Consider the following 22,017-nt stretch of genomic DNA (forward strand, 5'->3'; position numbering starts at 1 on the left):
TTTTAAAATAAATTTGAAAATTAATGGAAAACATTCATTATATGTAATCATTTAAAACATTGTGATTAAAGCGCTTACACATACTGGTTACATTACAGAAACATTAAAATAAAGATTTTGGTAATTACCAGTGCTGCATGTGTGGCATGAACCTTACATGGTGATTTAATAAATTCGTTAAATGCAGCACATTTTTACATAGTCTAAAAATTGCAGATTTTACTCACAGTATTTCCCTAAATGCTTAGTATGAGTGTATTAAGGAGGTCAAAAGTTTATCATGAAGCTGTCAGCAGTTGGGTTTACTTTGGGGCCATCTCGTGGCCAAGCCGAGACACTATTTGCCCTATTTGATTCAAGTCCTGAAAATGCTCTTCTATAGAGGCATTTTGCAAAGCTGGCTTTCCAACAGAAACACATTAGAATGGTTCCTGGTTAGTTGTGCACCCTGATGTTCAGCTCTGAAGCGCCCTCTTTAACCTGTGAATGACTCAGACCTGTCCTTTTTATCCTGCTCATACTGCAGGCCGAGTTTCAAAGTTTCCTTCTGCAGTGTGGGTTACATGAAACACAACAAATATTGACTGGGGCCGATCACTTCAGTGGATTTTAACCTTCGGTCTTCAGCTGTGCTCCCCTGCAGGACTCTCTCTCTCCCTCTCCCACTGCTTTGTTTTGTATTATGTGTTTTCCGTGTGAGGATATGTGCACACGAGCCCACAGACCTAGAAACATGAGGCGTCTTCAGGTGTTACTTCTGGGGCTCCTGCTCCTTCATCAGGGCTGCTGCTTTGAGTTTGTGATAGACGGGGAATGGGAGGACGAGATGGTGAGTTGGGAGGTGTTAAAATAAACATTTACATATATATTCAAGCTTAAGCTTAAGTAAAACTGTGTTAGTAGTCTTGGCCTCATATTGAAGACACAATTTTTTACGCCTGTAATTTTAAGTGAATTTTATGCTTTTCATTGATGTTACAAGAGAGCCACTTGTGTTCCATGTAACAGCCAGTCTGCATAAAATATGTAAGATTAAATCTAAACCACTGTCTTGAAATTTGACCTGCAACAGGTCCAAATACAACAAATTACAAGCAGCTATTCCCTGAAATTCGTGCTTATTGTTATACTATCAAGAAAGATTCTTACATGTTTATATTTATTGTGGCTAAAATGAAAACAAACTAAAAGAAATCTTAAAATTAGAGGCAAATCAGAGTTTTTTGACCTCTGAAATGAGTCTAAATGACATTAAATGACTGGAAAACATTTCCAAAGATCTTTTATTTACTTTCATTTTCTTTGTTCTGCTAGTCACAAATGCAGGATCATCGGGAGAGACATAAGGTGAGAGCATCTTTTCAAAAGTCGGACTTTTATTTTACCTGCACACTGCATAAAGAGTCTTGAAATGTGGATTTGTCTTTCTCACTGATGTTGCAACGCTTGTATTCGGCAATCCATGGAATTCACATATTGATTCTTCAAAAATAAACAAAAGCTCAGCAAACAAAGCCACTCTGATCCAGTTTTAAATTCTACATCTGCTCAAATTTAATAACAGTTACTGATGCATGATCTCACCTCAGAGAGCACATTAAGATAGTCTGATCACTTCTGTGTGTATTTCAGAGAGCGATATTGACCAGTGAGGAGCAGGAAGACTTTGAGGTATGACCCCTCGCTTGTTGTTCAAGCAGTCTCTACTGTGACAGAGTTTAACCTTATCTGATAATCAATACGCTGTTTGAAGAGATCCTCGTGACTGACAGGTTATTGACTTTGTTCACTGTAAATCCTGCTCTGCTTCCCTTTGCTGTCCCTGTTTCTCTGCTTTAGAAGCTAAATTAGCGGAAACGTTTTGTGAAGTCTGACTTTTCTTTCTGGATTTTCTTTTTTCTTATACCTTAAACAGCAGCAAAATACTTTAACAGGCAATAAATGATGTTAATGTCTCTCTACATGGGTGTTTCCAGGAATTGTGAGACCATGGGGGCCGGGGTTTGGGAGGGGGACAATAATAGTCATGTGGGCCCGTGGGAAATCATGTATTACATTAAACAAAAAATACACTGTGAGAAACTAGCTTCATTTAATAATCCGAGCCATTATCTAGTATTTAGGAGTTTTCAGACCCTTTCGTTAATTAAAACTGTAATACTGCAATACTTTCAAAACAATATGCATCATATTAATGAATGATGTAGCTTTGTACAATAATCACAGTAATGTTGAAAGGGGCTTCTTTATTTATCATATATACATGAGATGGAAGACAGTTTTTAGGGTGTTTTTAGGGTGCCGACACCCCATGGGTTAGACACACCCCTGCCTTTGAGCAAGTAATTTAAAAACAGAAAAAAAAGCATTAAGATCAAATCCATGAACATTTAGGAAATATCTGATACTTTTGGGTCTTAAAGTAGAGACACTTAGGGATCAAATCTTACCCAAATACCTTTTATTAATAAAGAGAACTTTATTAAAGGCACTGTACTTGATTTATGTTGCTACAGAATGCAATGAGTTTGTGGTTTAAAGTATATAATATCAGAGAAAGACCTCTTATGAAAACTTGACTGTAGGAAAACTTGGTGAACAAAAGAAAACAAAGTTAAAAATTATCCTGATCAGAAAAGCTAAACATCTCTATGAAACGTGCGGGAAATTTCAAAATCTCGTTCAGATATTGCTTAATTCTCTGCACAGGCCATCCGTGGAGATGACATCACCGTCAGGAGCTACAAAGTGGAAAGCCGCATCACTTCACGGTTTTCCCACACCATCGTCAGGAGCTCTATGGTCAATTCAGGCTCCACTCCCCAGAGCATCGCCTTCAACGTCCAGATCCCAAAACGAGCTTTCATCACCAACTTCACAATGTGAGCCCAGATTCACTCAGTGCAAGCAATCCAGTGAAAGGGGCAGATATAATTGAACCGTATATTCCCTTCAGGAATGTGAATGGGATAACGTTTGTGGGCTCAGTGAAGGAGAAGACGGTGGCCAGGAACCTGTACGCTCAGGCCAGAGCGAGAAACAAGGCAGCCGGCATCATCAGGTGCAGGAGCAGAACAGCCTCTCGGTTTCATCTCCTTTGTGCAGCTTGTCAGTTGTTTTTTTCTGCTTCACAGGACTAATTCCCAGGACATGGAGACCTTTAAAACAGAGGTCCATGTGCCCTCGGGCAGCAATATTGAATTTGAGCTGCACTACCAGGAGATGATGCACAGGAAGCTGAATCTTTATGAGCATACACTGCACCTGCAGCCAGGGAGGCTGGTGCCACAGCTCCAGGTGAGAAGGTCACAAATAATGTGGACGTGCACTTCATCTGGCGATCCTTTCTAATGCAGTGACATTTCAGGTGGACGTGTACATCTTTGAGCCGCAAGGAATTGCAACAGTAAAGGCATCAAACACCTTTGGAGCACAATTTGCAGATCTAATTAAAGTAACATCCACCAAAGACAAGGTAACACCAGAAATATGTGTATATGTGTAAAATATAAACCTTTACAATATAATAAGATTAGCTGTTTGGTTGTTATTATAACATTATTTTGTCTTCCTATTGTAATTATCAGTTTCTTAGTATCTTAATTTCTTCCTCTTTTTTTGAATTTAAATAAATATCCATGAGATCGAAGTAACCCATGAGTACAGTGCCATAAAGCTGAAAATGTTTGTTTTACTTTTAATATATTAATTTATCTTTGATCTCATGGCAAACTTTTACGGAACTGTTTTTGTTAGAAAGCTATAAAACTAATTCTGAAAAAAATTAATACATTAAAAATAAATATATATAATTTATTTTAAATATCATTTTAACTGATAAATGTGATCCTGACTTAATTAAAAAATAAACTTTAGTAATATATATACAGACCTCCACTTACTAAGTAATAAACACTGAAAAAAATATTTTTCCCTTTTTTTCTTCTTGTCCTCAGGCTCACATTGTCTTCAAGCCCACCGTACAGCAACAGAAGCAGTGTGAAAACTGCACAGAAAGCGCTGTAGAGGGTGTCATTACTGTTTTATATGATGTGAACAGAGACAGCAATGCTGGGGAACTGCAGGTATCACACACTGAGCCTACAAGTATCATGTAAAACACGATTTTATTGATACAGTCTTTTAGAAATGACAATCTCTTCATATTCCCGCAGGTCTCAGATGGCCACTTTGTTTACTTCTTTGCTCCGTCCAACCTCTCCCCTCTTCCAAAAAACATTGTGTTCGTCATTGATGTCAGCGGGTCCATGTGGGGGGTCAAAATGAAGCAAGTGAGCAACAGTTGTTTACTCTTTGGTCAACATTTGGTGCACTTTGGCTCCTTCTGCTCCATCTTCATACCTCTTCCATCTTTTGTAAAACACTGCAGCCCAGTGGCGGTTTTTCAGAATACATTTAAACCCAAGCTTCTCTCACAGACGGTGCAGGCCATGAAAGCTATTTTGGACGACCTGACCATCGATGACTACTTCAGCATCGTAGACTTTAACCATAATGTGCGCTGCTGGAGTGAGGAGCTTGTACCTGGCTCCTCCATTCAGATTGCAGATGCCAAGAGATACATTGAGAACATTAAACCCAATGGGGGTATGACACAATAATTATTATACTATTATCAAAAGGAGTGCTCCAATGACCATTCCCATGTTAATGTTTGGATTTTACTGCCTGCAGGCACCAACATCAACGAGGCCCTACTGAGAGCTGTTCAGATGTTGGTGAGAGCGTCCAATCACAGGGTCATTGACCCTCGCTCCGTCTCCATGATCATTCTTGTGTCTGATGGAGACCCCACTGTTGGTAAGACTGCCTGATTCAGATAATTCCCATTAGCCATCTTGGACTTTTGGAGCCAGAAATGACCACACTTGGACAAAAGAATGCATCACTTTCAGCTAACCCTAGCAAGATGAGTTAGCAAGCTATTAGTGCTAATTACTATAGACAGATCTCTAGGATGATCTGTTGGTACAGTTAGCCACACAACAAACCATTTTACTGCACAGCAGCAACACAATAACAGTTAAAAGGCTCAGGCTAGTTGAGGTGAAGCTTTGCAGGCAGCCTGTTTTGACTCCTAGTTGTCACCCAAAGAGGTCATGCCACAAATGGAGCCACCCCCAAATGGCTATTTAAAGAACTGCAGGTTTTGCAAATTCTGCATTGGCTTCATTTTTCAGCCCTTAATCTGACCAAAGACATATAAACTAGTCAGCCCTACTGCAGACAAGTTTGCATTTTCTTATCCAATATATGATATGTGGTTAAGAAGGCGTCATAGAAATACTGGTATAGTCTTTTAATACAAGGATTTTAGGTGTTGGTGATTCTAAAGCCTTTAATGTGGAGTAGAAGAAGTAGTTTTAGATGGAAACAGCTGATTCAAATTTTCTGCAGGTGAGATCAAGCTCAGTGCAATCCAGAAGAATGTAAAGCGAGTGATGAGGGAGGAGTTTTCGCTCTTCTCACTCGGCATCGGCTTCGACGTGGACTATGATTTCCTGGAACGTATTGCCATGGAGAACAGGGGCATGGCTCAGAGGATCTATGCCAACCACGACGCAGCAGAGCAGCTACGGGTACGGCAAGGAAACACAACAAAAAAAACCCCATCCAACTCTGCGTCACTTACATTCTTCCTCCAAACTTCCAATTTCCTAAAGTCCAAAGCATTCCTTTACTTCAAGCATCTAATCTTTAGGCATCATACTCCCACTCACTGGTAAACTATTTTCTGGGACTCAGTTTGGTAATGAAAAGGTGTGCCAATCCCAGTACAAATAAAGAACAGATTTTTCCTGTAAGATAAAATCTACCTTTTTTGTTGGATGCAGAAAATGATGGCCCGTTTAACCATCAAAACTGTCGGTTATCACCTCCTTTTCTTCTCTCTCCACAGGCGTTCTATAGCCAGGTTTCCTCTCCCCTGTTGAGGAAAATCACTGTTCAATTCCAAGCGGACTCAGTTGCAGAAGTCACTCAGAATCACTTTGATAAATTTTTCAGCGGCTCCGAGCTGGTGGTGGCTGGGAAGGTGCTGCCGTCTGAGAGCAACACGCTGACCAGCTTCACCATGGGGTCTGCTGTAAGTGCAACACACCCAGTCATACACCTGACATGCTTACTTAAAAAATAGCCCGAGTAGTAAGGACATGAAGGAATGACGCCTTACTACCAGTATCCCGTGGTACGTTTCGTCCTGCAGGCACGTCTGGACATTACTTTGGAGACGGACGCCGACACCACAGAGCTGGACACAGAGCTGGCCAAGCAGCAGCACTCTTTCACTGGCTTTGCCCGCCAGATGTGGGCTTACCTTACCATTAAACAGCTGATCAGTGAAAGGTGACGGCTGACCAGTTGCTTCATTTCTTTATACATAGGAGACATTTCTGGTTGATCATTATTGCCAAATCTCAGCTTGACATGGAAATATCATTTGGAATATAACACCAAGTAATGTCAGTGGCCCTCTAATACAAGCAGAGTCAAACCCCTGAAAGAAAACATGATTTCTATATAAATATCCTTGAAGACAACAGCAAATTTGTGGAATTGTCAGTATTTGACAGCTGCGGTGTGGCTCCCCTCCAGGTCTCTGGCTACAACAGCTGTCAAAAAGAGGAAGATCACCCAGCGGATTATGACTCTGGCTGTGGAGCATCAGTTTGTCACTCCGTTCACCGCTCTGCTAGTGGAGAGCGGGGACGCCACGGAGAGGTTGCTGGCTGACTCTCCAAAGGACCCCAAACATGGCTGCTGCTCAGGTGCATGGCAAACGGCAGCATGACACTAAACAAAACAGGTGCTACATGGCTGAGGAAGATGAGGAAGGGAAAGGATCCTAAAGCATTTAAAGCACATGTAGAATAAAAGGGCACAAAATGGGATCATACATATATGAATGAAATGCTGTACATGCAAAATATAATACTTTATTCTCTCACATGTTTACAGGAGGAGGATCAAGTGGTCCACCTCCTGTGAAAGTTCTTGTGTACCAGCCTCCACCCTGGGTCCACATGCCAACCCCAGCACCCTCAATGGGTGAGGTTTTGGAGGGTCCAAAAGAGGAGATCACTCTGCCGGAACAGGTTAACCTTGGTAATACAGGCTGTACACACTCTTACTAAGCATCATGAGTACCTTTCCAGCTGCAGTGTTCCCTGTGAACACGACACAGTGAGTAACCAGCTCAGTGCATCTCTTCCAGTGGATAACGACCCTCACTTCATCATCCATCTGCCCAGAAGTAACATGGACATCTGCTTCAACATTGACTCCAAACCCGGTCATATTCTTAACCTGCTTTCTGACAGTGGAACAGGTAGTAAATGTTCAAAGAAATATGTTTTGGTGTTTTGTTTTTCATGACTATATCTACAGTTTACTACTGTAAACAACCATGACGACTTCTCTAAGTAATTTGCAGATCATAAGCTGTATAGAAAAGATTGAAGTAGCCAAAATGATATTGGTGGTTGGTTGGACTTCCATTTTTATGTCAGAACGGTAGCATTTTAGCAGTCACCATCTTGGTTTTCTGAAACTAGACAACACATGTGAGGACCCAGAGAACCAGAGGACACTAACCACTCTCTAGTAGCCATTATAATTCACAAACAACAGCATACCACAATAGGCTAAATAAGATAAATCCCTAGACTCATTAGGAAAATGCTTTCTGAGGAATTAAAAGGAAGAGGAAAGGTGATTTTGTCAGAGGCTTCCACATAATCTGACTTATTTTTGTAACCAGAAGTCACCCCTGCTGGTCAGTAGAGAAAAAAAATGAATAAAGCACTCCATCTTTTATGTACAGTTTATGTTGCAGACCTGAAGTGAATTTTAATTTATTCAATCTTTTGTCTATTAAATTCCAAATTTAACTGAATATTATGCGACACAATAGTTCATAGATTAACCTCCCTCTCCTGTCCTTAAGGTGTAACTGTGAATGGTCAGTTAATTGGCTCTAAGAAAGTGAACAAACGCACCTACTTTGGCACCATCGGCATCTACTACCAGCCGGACGGAATCAGTGTGATTGTCAGTACTGATGGGATCACCATGACTGATGGCAGAAACAACCACTCCTTCACCTGGGGGTCTACAGCTGAAATAAGACAGGATGGGTAGCTGACTTACCTTTAATTGCTGTTTCTACCTTGCTGTCGGATCCTTTGGGCTAAAGTTGTTTTGTTTCTATTTGCAGGATAAGGATTTCCATTGTAAAGAATTCTAATGTCATCATCACAATAAATAATAGTACCCAGGTGATGGTGTTGCTTCACCGTGTGTGGAAGAAACACCCTGTTAATGTTGACTTTCTTGGGATTTACATTCCCAATGAGAACCAGTATTCACCTCTAGTCCACGGACTCATAGGTAGGTCTAGGTGGAGTGAAACACACAGTATCCTCACAGTGATCAAACATTAATGTTGTCAAAATTGTTACGTTTAATAGAGAAGTAAAGCATGGCAGTGTTATAAGATACTAATCAAGGAGCTAGCAATGGCCCAGAGGTAAGATAATAAAAACAGCATGGGCCCCATGATCGAGCCTTGAGGAACCCCATGCAAATGTGGAACAGAAGAAGATGTAATTATTGATATAAATATTGAAGTGTTTGCCATACAATACAAAGTACAAAGAAGACCACTGAAGTTCAGTAAGCACAATTAAGACTGCTCAATTAAAAGTCATGACTCTTTTGGTCAAAAGTGACATCCCAGTTATTTAACTACTTTTAAAACATCATGTTTTTGTTTGTTCAAAGTATTATTTGTGGTTGTTAAACTCAAACCAGGCAATTTTTTTCTAGTATTCAATTGTGGTGAGCTTGTATAAATTATAGCTTTAATATCCTGTACTTAGCTGACAGGAGTTTTAACCATTGTGGTTTTCTCCTGGTGTGGTCTATCTGCTTCAAGATTCAAGATGCTTCTCTGCACACGCTGGTTGTAACAAATGGTTATTTTATTTATCATTGCCTTTTTTAGCTTTAAGCGGTCTGGCCATTCTCCTCTAACTCAATGAATTTTTCTCCCAGAGAACTGGGTGACCATTCTCTGTAAACCTTAGAAATAGCTCTCTGGGAAAATCCCATCAGATTAGCAGTTTCTGAAATACTTAGACCAACCTATCTGGCACCAACCGCAAAACTTAATCACATAAGGCCAATCTCGTAAAGCCAATAATCTTGGCCTTACGAGATGCAATAGTGCAAATGCATTTGAAGCAGAACTTTTCTTGTTCTCATATTGTCTTTTTGTGTTAATTCAGCTCATGTTTGAGCTTACAATATACTAAATATCAAAGATAGAGTTTAAGCTAAAAATGTGGTCCCACAGGGCAGTTTTCCATTGAGCCTGAGGCCATCTTATACGACATCCATAAAGGAGCTGACCCCCTAAAGAAGGAGGCCACTATGGAAGTGAAGGGCAACAAGCTGCTTGTCACCAGGTATGTCTTGAGCCACAAAAAAAAAAGAAAGACCAAAACAAAAACAACAATAAAAAATGTTAATAAGAAACCTTCTTGTTAAAACTTTACATTCTTGTTTTTGTGTGTGTCAGGGGTTGGCAGAAGGACTACAGGCGTGATAAGAAGCGCGGCTCCAACGTCTACTGCTGGTTCATTCACAACAGTGGGAAGGGCTTCATTGACGGCCACTACTCACAATACATTGTCCCAAATCTAAGCAGCTTCCTCCACATGCCCTGAGAAGCCAGATCCACACTAAATTACCCTGTCCTGCTATTAATCCCCAGGGGTCAGTAGAGAAAATTAGAACCATATGAGTGAAGGGGAATGTCTTTTTTCCATTGATGTGCAACTAAATTTATTAATCTTATTTTCCAGAGGACACCAGAAGTAACTTTTGTCCAATTTATTTTGAGAAAATATACATCTGAAATGTCAAAACTGACTCAAATACTAAATAAAAACAAACAAAAACAAACTGCTCAAAGTTCTTCTGGTTTGTTCAAGCAGGTGAAATACGGGACATACACAAGAGATTCCCGGAGAATAAACTCTGACACAGTAGAGTCCTTCAGCTAAAAAGCTACCTGAGGTTTAAACAGGAAGTATGCTTATTCAGGCCAGTTTTGAGAAATCCTCGTAGGCAATGTCCACTCTCTTTCCTTTCTGAGGTCCCTGAGGATGAAGAAGAAAAAAGACATTTGAATGGCTACAGCAGAACAGAAGAGAACTTTGACAATACCTAAAACAAACCCAAAATATTAATCCTGAAAACAGGGAGCAATAATTTGGTCATAGTCGGGCCTATTACAGCCTGACTAAATATGTTTTTCCTTTCAATATATAATGAATACTGTGAAATTAGATTATTCCTAAACTGTTTGACACACCTTAAATCATTTAGCTGATTTTTTTTTATATTCGTGCATGTGCAGACTTTTTGATGGGCGGGGCTATGTAATCATGCACGGACTGATTTGCGCATTTACAACACAGAAGAAGTCCAAACATGGACGAACTAGTTCCCCCCCCCCCAAAAAAAACAAACAAACAAACAAAAAAACACTGTTAGCCTTAATGCGGCTTAAACACGGTCATCACGATTAAAATTTTTTAATGCTCTCAACCCATCTGGAGCGCAGAATGAACAAAATTTGGACAAACTGCCGAAATGCGTTGACAGAGACATTTCAGGGATTTAGACTCAGTCTGCAATCCAGATGGGTTAATTGTTAATCGCGTTAGTCGTGATGACGCCGCGTTAACGCTGACAGCACTAAAAAAAAATATAAAGTCGCCAATTTAGGATTTCTTTGGCTTTAACCCCGATGAAAGAGGTAAACCTAAGGATGTAACCAAAGTGGTGTGCCACTTGTGCAGACGTATAGTGCGAGAAAAGTACTCAAACACGGCTAACTTGCATGAGCATGTACGTGTCCACCATCGGGATGAGTAAGTTAGGCTATCACCAGAGTCTGCAGGCCCATCAACAAGCATTTGGGCGCACTCTGAGGAGGGTGCATTTGCTCACAGATGATGAGGGTGCTGTTAAAACAGCGCTATTATTTTGTTTCTGTTGACTGCTTCTATTAGCTCCATCATTATTAGCAAACTTACTAATTTTAATGGTTTAAACACTGTTTAATTCAGTGCCATCAGAAATGATTGCTTAAGAGAATTCTGCATTAAAAAATAAATTAAGCAATTTGTTATTCACAAAAGCTCTTTTTTTCTTTATAAACATAAGGACTCATATGTAATATTGATTGAACAAACAAAGCAATGTGAAGACTTTTGACTACAGAAGTACATTAACTTTTACAGACAAAACTATGTTTTAACATCACAGGGACTTCCTTTGGATAATTAAAAGCTGAAAGGTCAAAATACTTACAGAGTCAAGAGTGAGTGCAGCGCTGAAATGTTTTTCATCAATGCCCTCTAGCAGAGCCTCCATATCTCTGTAAGGACCGTTCAGGATCAAAACTCGTTTACCTGCAGCAAGTTTGAGAACAGGTTTACTACCAGAACAATTAACATTTCAAGAACGGTTTTTCTGTGATTTATAGAGCTGTGATTTATACCTGGGGCAGGTATAACTGTCTCTAAGTGATTCTGGTCCAGTTTCAGTTTGTCTCCAGAGTCGATCATTTTTACCACTGCGGTGTATTTGTCTCGTACCTCCTGTGAATGAAAAGGATCCGCAGATGTAAGCACCACAGGCCTTTAAAGTTTACACACTGCAACCCAAATTTAAATCTAAAGAAAATACTTTACCATGATGACAGCCTTCTTTTTGTGGTATTTCTCCCCCAGTTTTTTGGTGATTACTTTTACTATAATATTGGGCTGCAGCCAGTCATCAGTTCTCACCGGCTGCTGCTGTTGTTGTTTTTTCTTCTCCATCTGTGCAAAAAGGAATCACATACCTGATCAATGAACCTGGCTGCAGTTAACTGAAGACAATGCAAACAAAACAAGAATCACAACCTCTATGATCTCCTCCAAAGCTGATTTCTTCTTCTTTTCCCCTCCTCTGGAGTCTGAGCTGGAGTCTTTCCTTTTTACTGAGGTCGAAGACGAAGATGATGCTGCTTTAAGCACACTAGCACCCAGAACCGAACTAAAGGAGGACAGGAGCACTCAGTTAGAGGCTGAAGTATTTTACATTAATGTATCTTACACAGAGACCTCTGTACCTTGATTTGGAGGGGCCAGCGACAGAAGAACAGGCACCCAAGTTGAAAGCAACTACAAAGACAGAAATAAGTAAGGGTGAGGGGGAAAAAAAAACTTTCTAGCAAATGTATTAAGAAAATAAGAAAAAACACAAACCTTTTTCTTCCTCACTCTCCCGTTTGAGCTCTGTGTAGACTGGAGAGTCCTGTAGAATAAAACCACCTTGATTATAAAGAGCTGAACCAGCAAATACAGTACGAGGCTTGGGTCTGCCCTGTTGGTACTCACATCAGTGCCCTTGCCTTCACGGCCTTTGCGGACCTGCTCCTCGATCATTCTGGCACTCCTCTCCTCGTCGTCAAGCTCCTGTTTCTTCTTTCTTGCCTGCTCCTCTTGGCGTCGGATGGTCTCTGGGTCGCGGTCGATGTACTGGATGTACCAGCCTTTGGGGGTTTCGTCAACTTTGCAAAAACCTGTTGACGATTTCAAACAAGGTTAAAGTACCATTATATTCCTTTGCATTAACTGCAAAAAGCTTACATCTAGATGAGAGACCTGTCAATTTACCAGTCAGTGATTTGTAATGCCTCATCTATCTACATATACATAATGGACATCAATTTCCAATTCAATTTATTTGTGTATCTAAATAGCACCAAATCACAACAGCAGTTTTCTCAAGGTGCTTTATATTGTAAAGACCCTACAATAATACAAAGAAAAGAGTTTTTCAGGTTTTTCACTCCTTAAAAATTGTCAATTTTTTTGCCCAAGCTGTGGAAGCAGGTGGTTTGATGAAAGGTAAAAATACAGACTCTAAGTGAAAACTACTCATTACTGATTTCACCTAGTTTTCACCACAGCTGAATCTTCTTCCTCTCCCTTTAAGGGTTGCCACAGCAGATCATCTGCCTCCGTTTCACCTTATCCCTAGCATCCTCCTCTGCATGTCTTCCTTGATTATTTTTTTTCCTCTTGCTTGTCAGCTCCATCTCTAACATCCTTTGTCTAGTACATCCACTGCCCCTCCTGTGCACATGTCCAAACCATCCCAGCATTGCCTCTCTAACTTTGCCCCCAAACTGCTCAACCTGAGCCGTTCCTCTGATAAACTCAGTTATAATCCTGTCCCTCATGGTCACTCAGAATTAAAATCTTAACATCTTCAATTCTGCCGCCTCCAGCTCTCTGGCAGGCCTCACTCCATTTGGTAAACCTTCTCTTTCACTTGCTGTGTTCCTTCTATCACAAATCATCTCTGACACTCATCTGCAGCCACTCCACCCTGCCTACGATGTCTTTTTCACCTTACCTGTGCTCTGTCTGTAGCTGTGGATTTCAACTCATCTATCTTTGCTACTTCTGCAACTTCCCCTTGTTACCAGCATTTCAGTTAAAAGAAACACCATCAGTAGCCCGTAGTTGTCCAATCAACAAGCCCAACACACTATTTTGTTAACTGGTCATTTAAATGTGTTCTTTTAGAATAAAACATTGCATAAATGATTGATTAGATGTGGTTTGTAGTTGAAAGCGAAGCTGCTCAATATATAAACGCCCACCTAATTTCACCCTGCTTAAAACTACTCACAAAAACACTTAGGCTGTGATCAAAACACTTTTACTACAGAAGAAAAACACAAGAGTGCATTTCCACAGACCATATTTATTCTTTTCGTAGGTTTCAGACCACCCTGTAGTTCAGTGTTTCACACCAGCTTACCCTCTCTGCCCAGCCACTTGGTGAAGTCGGTCAGAGTCTCCCACTGCGTGGAGTTCATATGGATGTGCTCCCGGTGACTGATGTACTCATTGTAGACGATGTTGTTGTGTACTCGCTTGGTCCCTGTGGATGAGAAAGGAGCAACAAACATTCTTATAACTGACTACAGACAGCTGCTGCTGCAGAAACATCTGGATGACTAGCAAACCCCATCTCACCAAATCGTCTCCTGAGCAGCTCCAGGAAGTCACTTTTGAATTCACTGGGAGAAAAGCAACAAGAATAAAGGCTTATGATCTTTTTCATTAAATCACAAACGTGACGGAAGAAGAAACATGACGTAACTCACTCTGAGAAGTAGTCCATGAACTTGGTGGGGTTCTCAGAGGCCAGCAGTAGCTGCCTCTGGTGGGACTCGGACATGCAGTGACACTTAAATCCGTTCTGTCACCAACAAAAACACAGTTTAGAGTTTAAAATCCTTTAGAAGTACAACGAATACACCTAAAAAAAAAGACCCATTTAATGAACATCTTACCTCGTCCCTGCATTGTTTCTGACACATCTGGCAATACCATCTCAACTTCTGTAGACCTTTGGCTTTTATTCGGTTGCTTATCGCTTTGGGTGAAAGAAAATCCGCTTTTCCCATTATGGCTAGTTACCTTTTACACGAAACACTTTATAAAATGATTTTAAAAAACGTGTTTTTCCTCGAAAAGCTGCTCAAACGAGCGCTCGCTGCTAGGGTAAACAGTTTCCGCGTGTGCTTCTACGTCATACCCTCGCGAATAAACGAAAAAACTCGCGATACTCTTGCTGCGCGTTTGTGCTCCTCATAAAGATTGTGTTTTCTGGAATTTTCGTGTACATAACGTTCCGGAAAACACATTCACAAAATGTTTTAACATTTAACTAATGTTTCTGCGTTTCATTTAATTGTCCTACAAGAAAAAACGAGTAAAAGATGATTTAAAAGTCTTTTCTTTTGCTAAATAAGAAGAAAAACTCGAAACAAACCAACAAAAAAAAAGAAAAAAGATGTTTCTAGCTAATATAATAAAATCTTAATTATAGCCCAAGCAAATATTTTGTGGAATTCAATATTTTTCAGTAATTTATTTTTATTTAAACTACATGTAAAAGATAAACTACAAAAGGAAGATGTATGTATGGCTGCGTATGCTACATGGGAACAGATGAATCTTCAGGAGTACTTCATTAACGGTAAGAATTTTGACAGTAAGTCGAGAATTTTCTTTAATTTGTTTTTCCTGGGAAAAAGAGCAGAAGTCTTTTCAGCTGGTAAAAGGGGACATTTACATTCCGTGAGAGACTGTATTGTAAAAAAAAGACATTAAATAGCGTAAACACATGCTGGATAAATTACCGCGATAATGTACAATAATTGATTTAACTTTTAGAAAATTGTCGAAGGATGGAACAGATTAGCTTTATCTTGACGCGTGTCCGTGAAGGCATCAATTCGTCCATTTTGCTTTTGACTTGCGCCTGCGCAGTCCTGCGTGTCTGACCTTCATAGGACTAACCATGTTCGCCAGGAGCAGCGCTTTGGTGTTCTCCCCACAATGGTAAAGTGAATAATTTTCTTATACTTTCTCCGCTGCCTTAAATGCAGTATTTTATAAGTTTACTTCAAGTAGATATGCAGCGGGAGTAAGTGTGTGACGTGTAGACTGCACCGTTTGCAGTTATTGAATACAAGGGCGCGCTATCTTGCAGGCCGCGGCTAATGAATGACAGCGCTGCCAATGGACACGTTCAGCCGGCTAGCCGTTAATGCTAACTGAGCTGACATTTTTCAATATGAGGGGAAAAAGGGAAATATTATCAGTGCCCCTGGATGATTTATCTTACTGCATTATCTAACACAGCACAAGAACAGCTAGAGTGAACTGTCACAGCTTTCTCCGTGTAGTTAGCCACCAAGCTAAAGGATGAGGGCTCTCCTTCAGGATTAGCAAACAGCTAAATCTATATCAAAGGTTCATTTAACATGAGTCTGTGCTGTAAAGTGGTGTTTTTGCTGTTTAGGATGTATTTGGATATTGATGAAGCTTGTCGGTTAAGCTCACATACACCCTTTCTGTTCACAGGGGGCAGGTCAGGAACATGGCTACCTTGAAGGACAGTAAGTACTTTGTATACTACTCCGATAGAAACATAACACATCTCGGATACAAAATCTGAATGGTCTCACACAAAATCTTTAATATTCCCTTTAACAAAGCTGCAAACATTTACTGGGTGTCACTTGATACCAGAACAAAGCATAATATATATTCTTTTTTTTTATTAAGCTAATGCAAAGGCTAGCGGGCAGTCTCGGGTTATCTCAGTCCATCTATTTCAGCCCTGATATCTTAGCATTTGGTTAACTGCTGATATGAAGTACCTGTGACACGAGCGTTAAATTCATTAGCAGTATATATTATGTGTAATCAGTGTTTTTTAACTTTCCATAGCAAAATGAAAAAGGAATAGACAAGTTAAATTTAATTAATATTAGCTCTTTAATTAGAATTCAAGCTCATATTCAGCTTGAATTCTAATTCAAGCTGAATATGAGTCTCTAATGGAGACATTTAACAACTGTTAAACCTAATTTGAACTTGTACTTGCATAGTACCTTTCTACCCTGAGCCATAGGTGCTGTGATGAGAACATCAGAAAGTAGTGAATAATGAAAGAGAAAAAGGGAAATTAAAAAAAAAGACTAACAGCTGCAAAAGTGAATTACAATTATTTTGCTGAATTTTAGTTTTGTGAATAATAGAATTAAAGTGTTTTTGCAGGTTCGCCAATAATAAAGGGATGGATACCTCTTTTCTTAGTGTGTGAAATTGCATTCAGTTGTCATTTCTTTTCTCCCTCTAGTCACCATTCGGTTGAAATCCATCAAAAACATCCAGAAAATCACAAAGTCCATGAAAATGGTCGCCGCTGCCAAGTATGCTCGTGCTGAGAGGCAGCTGAAACCAGCACGTGTCTATGGCACCGGTTCTCTGGGTATGTACATCTCACTGTCATGTTGACTGAAGCTTAATATTGATTCCAATTCAGTTGTTGATTGAAGGTTTTATTGCTTTCTTCAGCCCTGTATGAGAAGGCTGACATCAAAGCCCCGGAGGAGAAAGCCGCCAAGCACGTGATCATTGGTGTGACTTCCGACCGTGGGCTCTGTGGCGCCATCCACTCCGGTGTGGCAAAGACCATCAAGAGTGAGATTGCCAACCTAACCGGCGCTGGCAAGGAGGTGATGGTGATCAATGTGGGAGACAAGCTCAAGGCTCTGCTGCACAGGTGTGTTCAAGGTTTTCATCATTATCATTTTATCAGTGTGATGATCATAATCTTCATCATCTCACTGTGAAAGGATGTGAATGTAGTCTAGTGTTTGGCTTCACTCAGCAGGTATTTAGGGATATTTAGCTTTTTTTTTTTTTCCTGTCCTTTATGCTATGTGAATATTGGTTATTTTATTCCATGGAAGGTGTATTAAAGTAATATTTAGGCTACCTCAATGTTTTGTTTTTAATTCCTTTTTTGGGCGGTTGAGGGTATAATTTTATCTCGCACGGTTAGGTTTGTCTGCTGTTACCTTACTGGGTTGATTTGTATTATTGTGTGACCTTGATATTTTAATGTGTTAATTCATGCATTAAAACTCAAAGGTCACAGAAACAGAACTGCAGCTCCAGTTTTCTGTGAAATGTAATTCTGTTTTTTGCAGTGGAGTCTGGCTTTAAGAAGGCTGCTTCTTTCCTCTGAGCTTTGACTCTTGTCAAATGCACAGTTATGACACAAAGTTAACGTAAACCTTCAAACTCTGGATTGGAGGCGTGTCTCCTTCCATCCATACTGTAGGACAGCTTTGATGGCAAGCTGAGGACTGAGGATCTAGTCTAAGACTGATTACTGAGCTCTGATCACGACGACTCTTGTTCTGCCTTAGAACTCATGGAAAACACATCATGTTGAACTGCAAGGAGATTGGCCGCAAGCCTCCCACCTTTGGTGACGCTTCAGTCATTGCCGCTGAGCTCCTCAACTCCGGATACGAGTTTGACCAGGGTTCTGTCATCTTCAATAGATTCAGGTACAAACAGGCTTTGAGGTTTCACTGTTTTCCTTCTGTTTTATTATCCAGATCAAAGCTAACCGACTCTCCCTGTCATGCAGGTCTGTTATCTCCTACAAGACGGACCAGAAGCCCATTTATTCCATAGACACAGTTGCTAACTCAGGTAGCACCAGTTGTTTTGTTAAATCAGTTTAACACGGAGCCATCAGAGATGTTGATCATCTCTCTTCTCCCTCAACAGAGAGCATGGGCATCTATGATGACATTGATGCTGATGTGTTAAGGAACTACCAGGAGTTCACTCTGGTCAACATCATCTACCTGGCCCTGAGGGAGTCGTCCACCAGCGAGCAGAGCGCCAGGATGACTGCTATGGACAGCGCCAGCAACAACGCCTGTAAGAATCTGAACTTCCTGCCAAACGTGCAGTCTTTTATTGTTTTCTTCTAGAAGTCAGAGTGGTGCTGATACTATTTCTCATTTTAAAAGATGCACTGATGTTAGAATATTTCTTTAACAGTTATCATCCAACAGCTATGTCGCCTTTGGAAACAACATCTAAATATATAAGCAGTAGCTAGCATAGCAGCTAATATGAGATGTTTCATAACACTGTCATGAGAAAGCTTAAGTGTTTAAAGACCGATAAGGTGGTCATAGCAGTTTATGGAAAGTTACTTATAGCATAAGTGCTGAGTATTTCTGGGTTTAGCATTTCAAATGGGTTTAATTCAAATTAACTTAAAATTATTGGGAAATAGCCTTCATTTACAGTATAACACCAGCATTATCTATAGATGCAAGTAATTAAAGATGCATAACAAAAAGGAACCCAAATAAAATGACAAATTGCATAAGAGGTTCGAAGGGAAATTAAAAATGGTTCATCCATGGTTCATCCAAGCTCAAGCAGGCTTGAGGGACTTCCTTGGTTGCTCTTCCAGTTTCAGCCTGCTAACAAGGGCACTTTTAGGTCTTTAGATTCATGTCATTGCTAAAGGAGTTGTTTTTGTTAAATCAAGCAAGTTGAAGACACCTCTTGGATCTTGGTAGACATTGAAATGGGGCATGTTATAGACAAATGTAAGCAGATTTGGTATGTCAATGATTATTAATGGTAACAGAATCCAAAGTCATGATGACTGGGTTTTTATCCCTCAGTTGTAAAAGGCTAATAGGGTATTATGGCAACCCTGCCAGGTGGGTGGATGGTATAGACACGAAAGTTTGTGAATACGATGACTCAAGAAGGAAGTCTCCTTGGATTTTAAAATTCTTGCATCTACATCAACTAAGGGGTGATGGCTTTTCAAATTGATACCATAGGTGCATCTAATAGGAGGCTGACGGGCAGCAGTGGTGGCTGCCAGTGTTTCTTCTTTAAAATGCTCTTAAAGGCTTCAAACAATGACAAATAGAAAACAAGCTGAGAGGAGTTGGAGGCGATGGGTTTCTATAACTGTAACGTGTTATGATTTAGTTTGTGCTGAGTCATGCTTTTAATCCTTCCACCATAAAGATTTAAATTTGACCGTGACTGATTTTTCTCTCCCTTCGCTTCAGCTGAGATGATTGACAAGCTGACCCTCACCTTCAACCGTACCAGACAGGCCGTCATTACCAAGGAGCTCATTGAGATCATCTCTGGAGCCGCTGCTTTGTAAGTTTTAACCACGTCTTCAATTTTCTCTCCCACTTTTCTATCTTCCTCCATCCATTTACAATTTTTCCTGTGACTCATCCCTTCATTATGATCCTCATTCACTCTAACTTCCCTTCACTCTTAACTTTCTGACCTCGGAACCCCCCCCCCCCCCTTTTTTTTTTTTTTTTCTCCTCCCAAAAGATTCCCACTTAGCTATGCATGTCTTTAAATTCCCAAAAGCTGTCAGATTCTTTCATGACTAATTCTCCTCTCCGACCTAATCTACTCCTCCTCAACCTCTGCTGAACTCAGGAACTGAGGCTGGTCTTAACAGAGGAGGTAACAGTGGTAGACTGTAATGTAAAGAGCCCCACTGGGCTAGTGTAATGAAAACTAGCTGTGGAAGGGTCCTAAGTTCTAGTAAAGTAGACTAGAAATTTGACCGAGTAGTTTTCAGAGTTGTGGATTTCATTTTTAAATGTTTGAAACTTGTTCCTAACCTTTGCTTTTCTTTTTGCAGATAAACTGGTGGGATCTTCATTTCCATTATCTCTTCAAAGTACTTCAGACATGTTATTGTCCAGAGTCTAATGAACATTTGCGCTTGTATTTGTAAAATATATGGAGAAAATAAAGCTCTTACACAGAACGTCACCCTTTCATCACTTCCTGTATCTGTTTTTCCTCCAAATAAACTCTGATAGATGAGATGAATGTCGACGTGACACTCCAGTGAGATTTATTAAGTGGTTTTATAATGGCTTTGCTGTTTTGATGGAAATGCATTTGCTCAGTGGCTCCAGCTTGGCGTGCTTGTAATTCTTGAGATATTTCTGTACGAATATGCATTTGACCTCAATGCTTCTCTTATTATACCTTATCTGTATCAGCCATGATACGCTATATTGTCAAAAATCACTTGCATGGAAACTGGTGTATAAAAGGCAAGCAGCTAGACATGCAGACTACCACTAAATATTCCACAGTCAATTGTTAGTGAAAAGTGGAAGCAACTTGGGCATGAAGTGGTAGGACCCATAAAGCAGGGTCAGCAGATGCCAAGGCGCATGGTGAACTCTGTGCACTAACTTTCTGCAGAAGCAATCGCTGCAGACCTCCAGACTTCATGTGGCAATCACATTAGCTCAGAAGAACAGAGCTTCATGGAATGGGTTTCCATGACCAAGTAGCTGCATCCAAGCCTTGCATCACTAAGCGCAATGAAATCTGTTTGATGCCGCCTCTGGACTTGAGCAGCGGAGACATGTTCTCTTAATGTTTTAGCATACTAAGACATTTTGGACATTTTCATGCTCCTAACTTTGTGGGAACAGTTTGAGGTTGGACCCTTTCTTTTCCAACGTAACTGCAACAGTGCACAAAGAAGGTCCCTAAAGAAATGTATGGGTGAGTTTAGTGTCGAAGAACTTGACTGGTCTGCACAGAGTCCCGACTTTAAATCGATAGAACACCTTTTGGCTGAATTGTAGTGGAGACTGTGACCCAGGACTTCTCATCCAACATCACCGTCTGACCTCACAAATGTGCTTCTGGAAGAATGGTCAGAAATTCCCATAAACACTCCTAAACCTTCTGAAATGCCTTCCCAGAAGAGTTGAAGCTGTTATAACTTTAAATCGTGGGCAGACATAAAACCCTATTGATTAAGAATGGGATGTCAGTCATGTTCATAAGTGTGTGTGAAGGCAGATGAGCGAGTTAGTGTCTGAAAGAGTGTTTGAGGTGTTGAGTGGATTCATTCATTCCTCACTCCACTTCAGTTTGGTGCTTTATGGGAACCAGGCTACGTTTAAAAAGTTGTTGCAACTGAGCTTTAATGAAACAAAGTAAATGTTAAAGGTATATTTCAGCTCTCAAAGCTGTCAGTCTGTCAGTGCCTTTAATTTTGCAGTTGATCAGTGAACATTACATTTTTTTTTCTTCTTCTTACATGGTCAATAGTGCAGATTTTGCACTAACCAATAAAGTGTACTTATTTCACACAGTGATTTTGTTTGGCGGGCACTCTCATTTAAAAAAATCTCAACAAACTAACAAAAGTATAAATGACAAACAAATGCCCCGACCTCCTTATCATATGCATAGGTTATTGCTTAGATGGTCCTCAGCCTGTGGATAATCACAGTGTAAATTGATTGCTTGCTGTTCCTTTAGAGACCACCAGGTGTTGCTCTGTGATCAGAAATGTGAGGTCTTCGAGCCCAACGCAACAACCTGCATTTACTTGTAAAGTGGTGCTTTTGTATGTGTAACAGCAAAATGACATGTAACACCTCCGGTTAGTTCTGCTTAATTAATCCACTGCATTCAGATTTAACCTGTGATGTGAGTCCAG

At 40.3% G+C, this 22,017-nt stretch overlaps 3 protein-coding genes across 4 annotated transcripts; 2 read left to right on the top strand and 1 right to left on the bottom strand.

The window, feature by feature from the left end:
- Positions 1-648: 648 nt before the first annotated feature.
- itih2 (inter-alpha-trypsin inhibitor heavy chain 2) lies at positions 649-9,987 on the top strand. The gene is made up of 21 exons (XM_040035716.1): positions 649-829; positions 1,315-1,347; positions 1,633-1,671; positions 2,710-2,882; positions 2,957-3,061; positions 3,135-3,297; positions 3,368-3,475; positions 3,957-4,085; positions 4,176-4,292; positions 4,440-4,608; positions 4,696-4,821; positions 5,419-5,600; positions 5,921-6,106; positions 6,227-6,366; positions 6,616-6,788; positions 6,979-7,125; positions 7,235-7,348; positions 7,967-8,156; positions 8,237-8,409; positions 9,377-9,488; positions 9,602-9,987. The coding sequence occupies exons 1-21, from the start codon at positions 683-685 to the stop codon at positions 9,747-9,749; spliced, it is 2,874 nt and encodes a 957-aa protein (XP_039891650.1). The 5' UTR covers positions 649-682; the 3' UTR covers positions 9,750-9,987.
- Positions 8,463-14,707, bottom strand: kin (Kin17 DNA and RNA binding protein). Its single transcript, XM_040035717.1, has 12 exons — positions 14,450-14,707; positions 14,261-14,355; positions 14,130-14,173; positions 13,912-14,034; positions 12,477-12,661; positions 12,345-12,393; positions 12,209-12,260; positions 12,000-12,132; positions 11,787-11,915; positions 11,594-11,693; positions 11,404-11,504; positions 8,463-10,184 (listed from the first exon to the last, which is right to left on the bottom strand). The coding sequence occupies exons 1-12, from the start codon at positions 14,561-14,563 to the stop codon at positions 10,125-10,127; spliced, it is 1,185 nt and encodes a 394-aa protein (XP_039891651.1). The 5' UTR covers positions 14,564-14,707; the 3' UTR covers positions 8,463-10,124.
- On the top strand, positions 13,505-20,375 carry atp5f1c (ATP synthase F1 subunit gamma). 2 transcript variants are annotated; one of them, XM_040035720.1, is made up of 10 exons: positions 13,505-13,509; positions 15,432-15,503; positions 16,029-16,063; positions 16,810-16,941; positions 17,028-17,235; positions 17,888-18,031; positions 18,115-18,179; positions 18,258-18,413; positions 19,580-19,676; positions 20,182-20,375. In XM_040035720.1, exons 2-10 carry the CDS (start codon positions 15,463-15,465, stop codon positions 20,183-20,185), a joined length of 882 nt encoding a protein of 293 aa, XP_039891654.1. In that variant the 5' UTR covers positions 13,505-13,509; positions 15,432-15,462; the 3' UTR covers positions 20,186-20,375. The 2 variants fall into 2 exon arrangements, with proteins under 2 accessions (XP_039891654.1, XP_039891653.1); XM_040035719.1 differs by lacking the exon at positions 20,182-20,375 and having other exon boundaries at positions 19,580-19,680.
- Positions 20,376-22,017: the final 1,642 nt, after the last annotated feature.

This window comes from Simochromis diagramma, unplaced genomic scaffold (genome assembly GCF_900408965.1).
Source record: "Simochromis diagramma unplaced genomic scaffold, fSimDia1.1 OVJJ01000816.1, whole genome shotgun sequence".
Lineage (NCBI taxonomy): Eukaryota > Metazoa > Chordata > Actinopteri > Cichliformes > Cichlidae > Simochromis > Simochromis diagramma.

Coding starts and splice junctions, on each gene's coding strand:
- itih2 (XM_040035716.1), top strand. CDS start 683: ATGTGTTTTCCGTGTGAGGATATGTGCACACGAGCCCACAGACCTAGA. Junction 830..1,314: donor GGGAATGGGAGGACGAGATG/GTGAGTTGGGAG, acceptor TTGTTCTGCTAG/TCACAAATGCAGGATCATCG. Junction 7,126..7,234: donor GCCGGAACAGGTTAACCTTG/GTAATACAGGCT, acceptor CATCTCTTCCAG/TGGATAACGACCCTCACTTC.
- kin (XM_040035717.1), bottom strand. CDS start 14,563: ATGGGAAAAGCGGATTTTCTTTCACCCAAAGCGATAAGCAACCGAATA. Junction 14,356..14,449: donor AGAAACAATGCAGGGACGAG/GTAAGATGTTCA, acceptor TGTTGGTGACAG/AACGGATTTAAGTGTCACTG. Junction 12,261..12,344: donor GGAGAGTGAGGAAGAAAAAG/GTTTGTGTTTTT, acceptor CTGTCTTTGTAG/TTGCTTTCAACTTGGGTGCC.
- atp5f1c (XM_040035720.1), top strand. CDS start 15,463: ATGTTCGCCAGGAGCAGCGCTTTGGTGTTCTCCCCACAATG. Junction 15,504..16,028: donor TTGGTGTTCTCCCCACAATG/GTAAAGTGAATA, acceptor TTCTGTTCACAG/GGGGCAGGTCAGGAACATGG. Junction 18,414..19,579: donor CAGCGCCAGCAACAACGCCT/GTAAGAATCTGA, acceptor CCTTCGCTTCAG/CTGAGATGATTGACAAGCTG.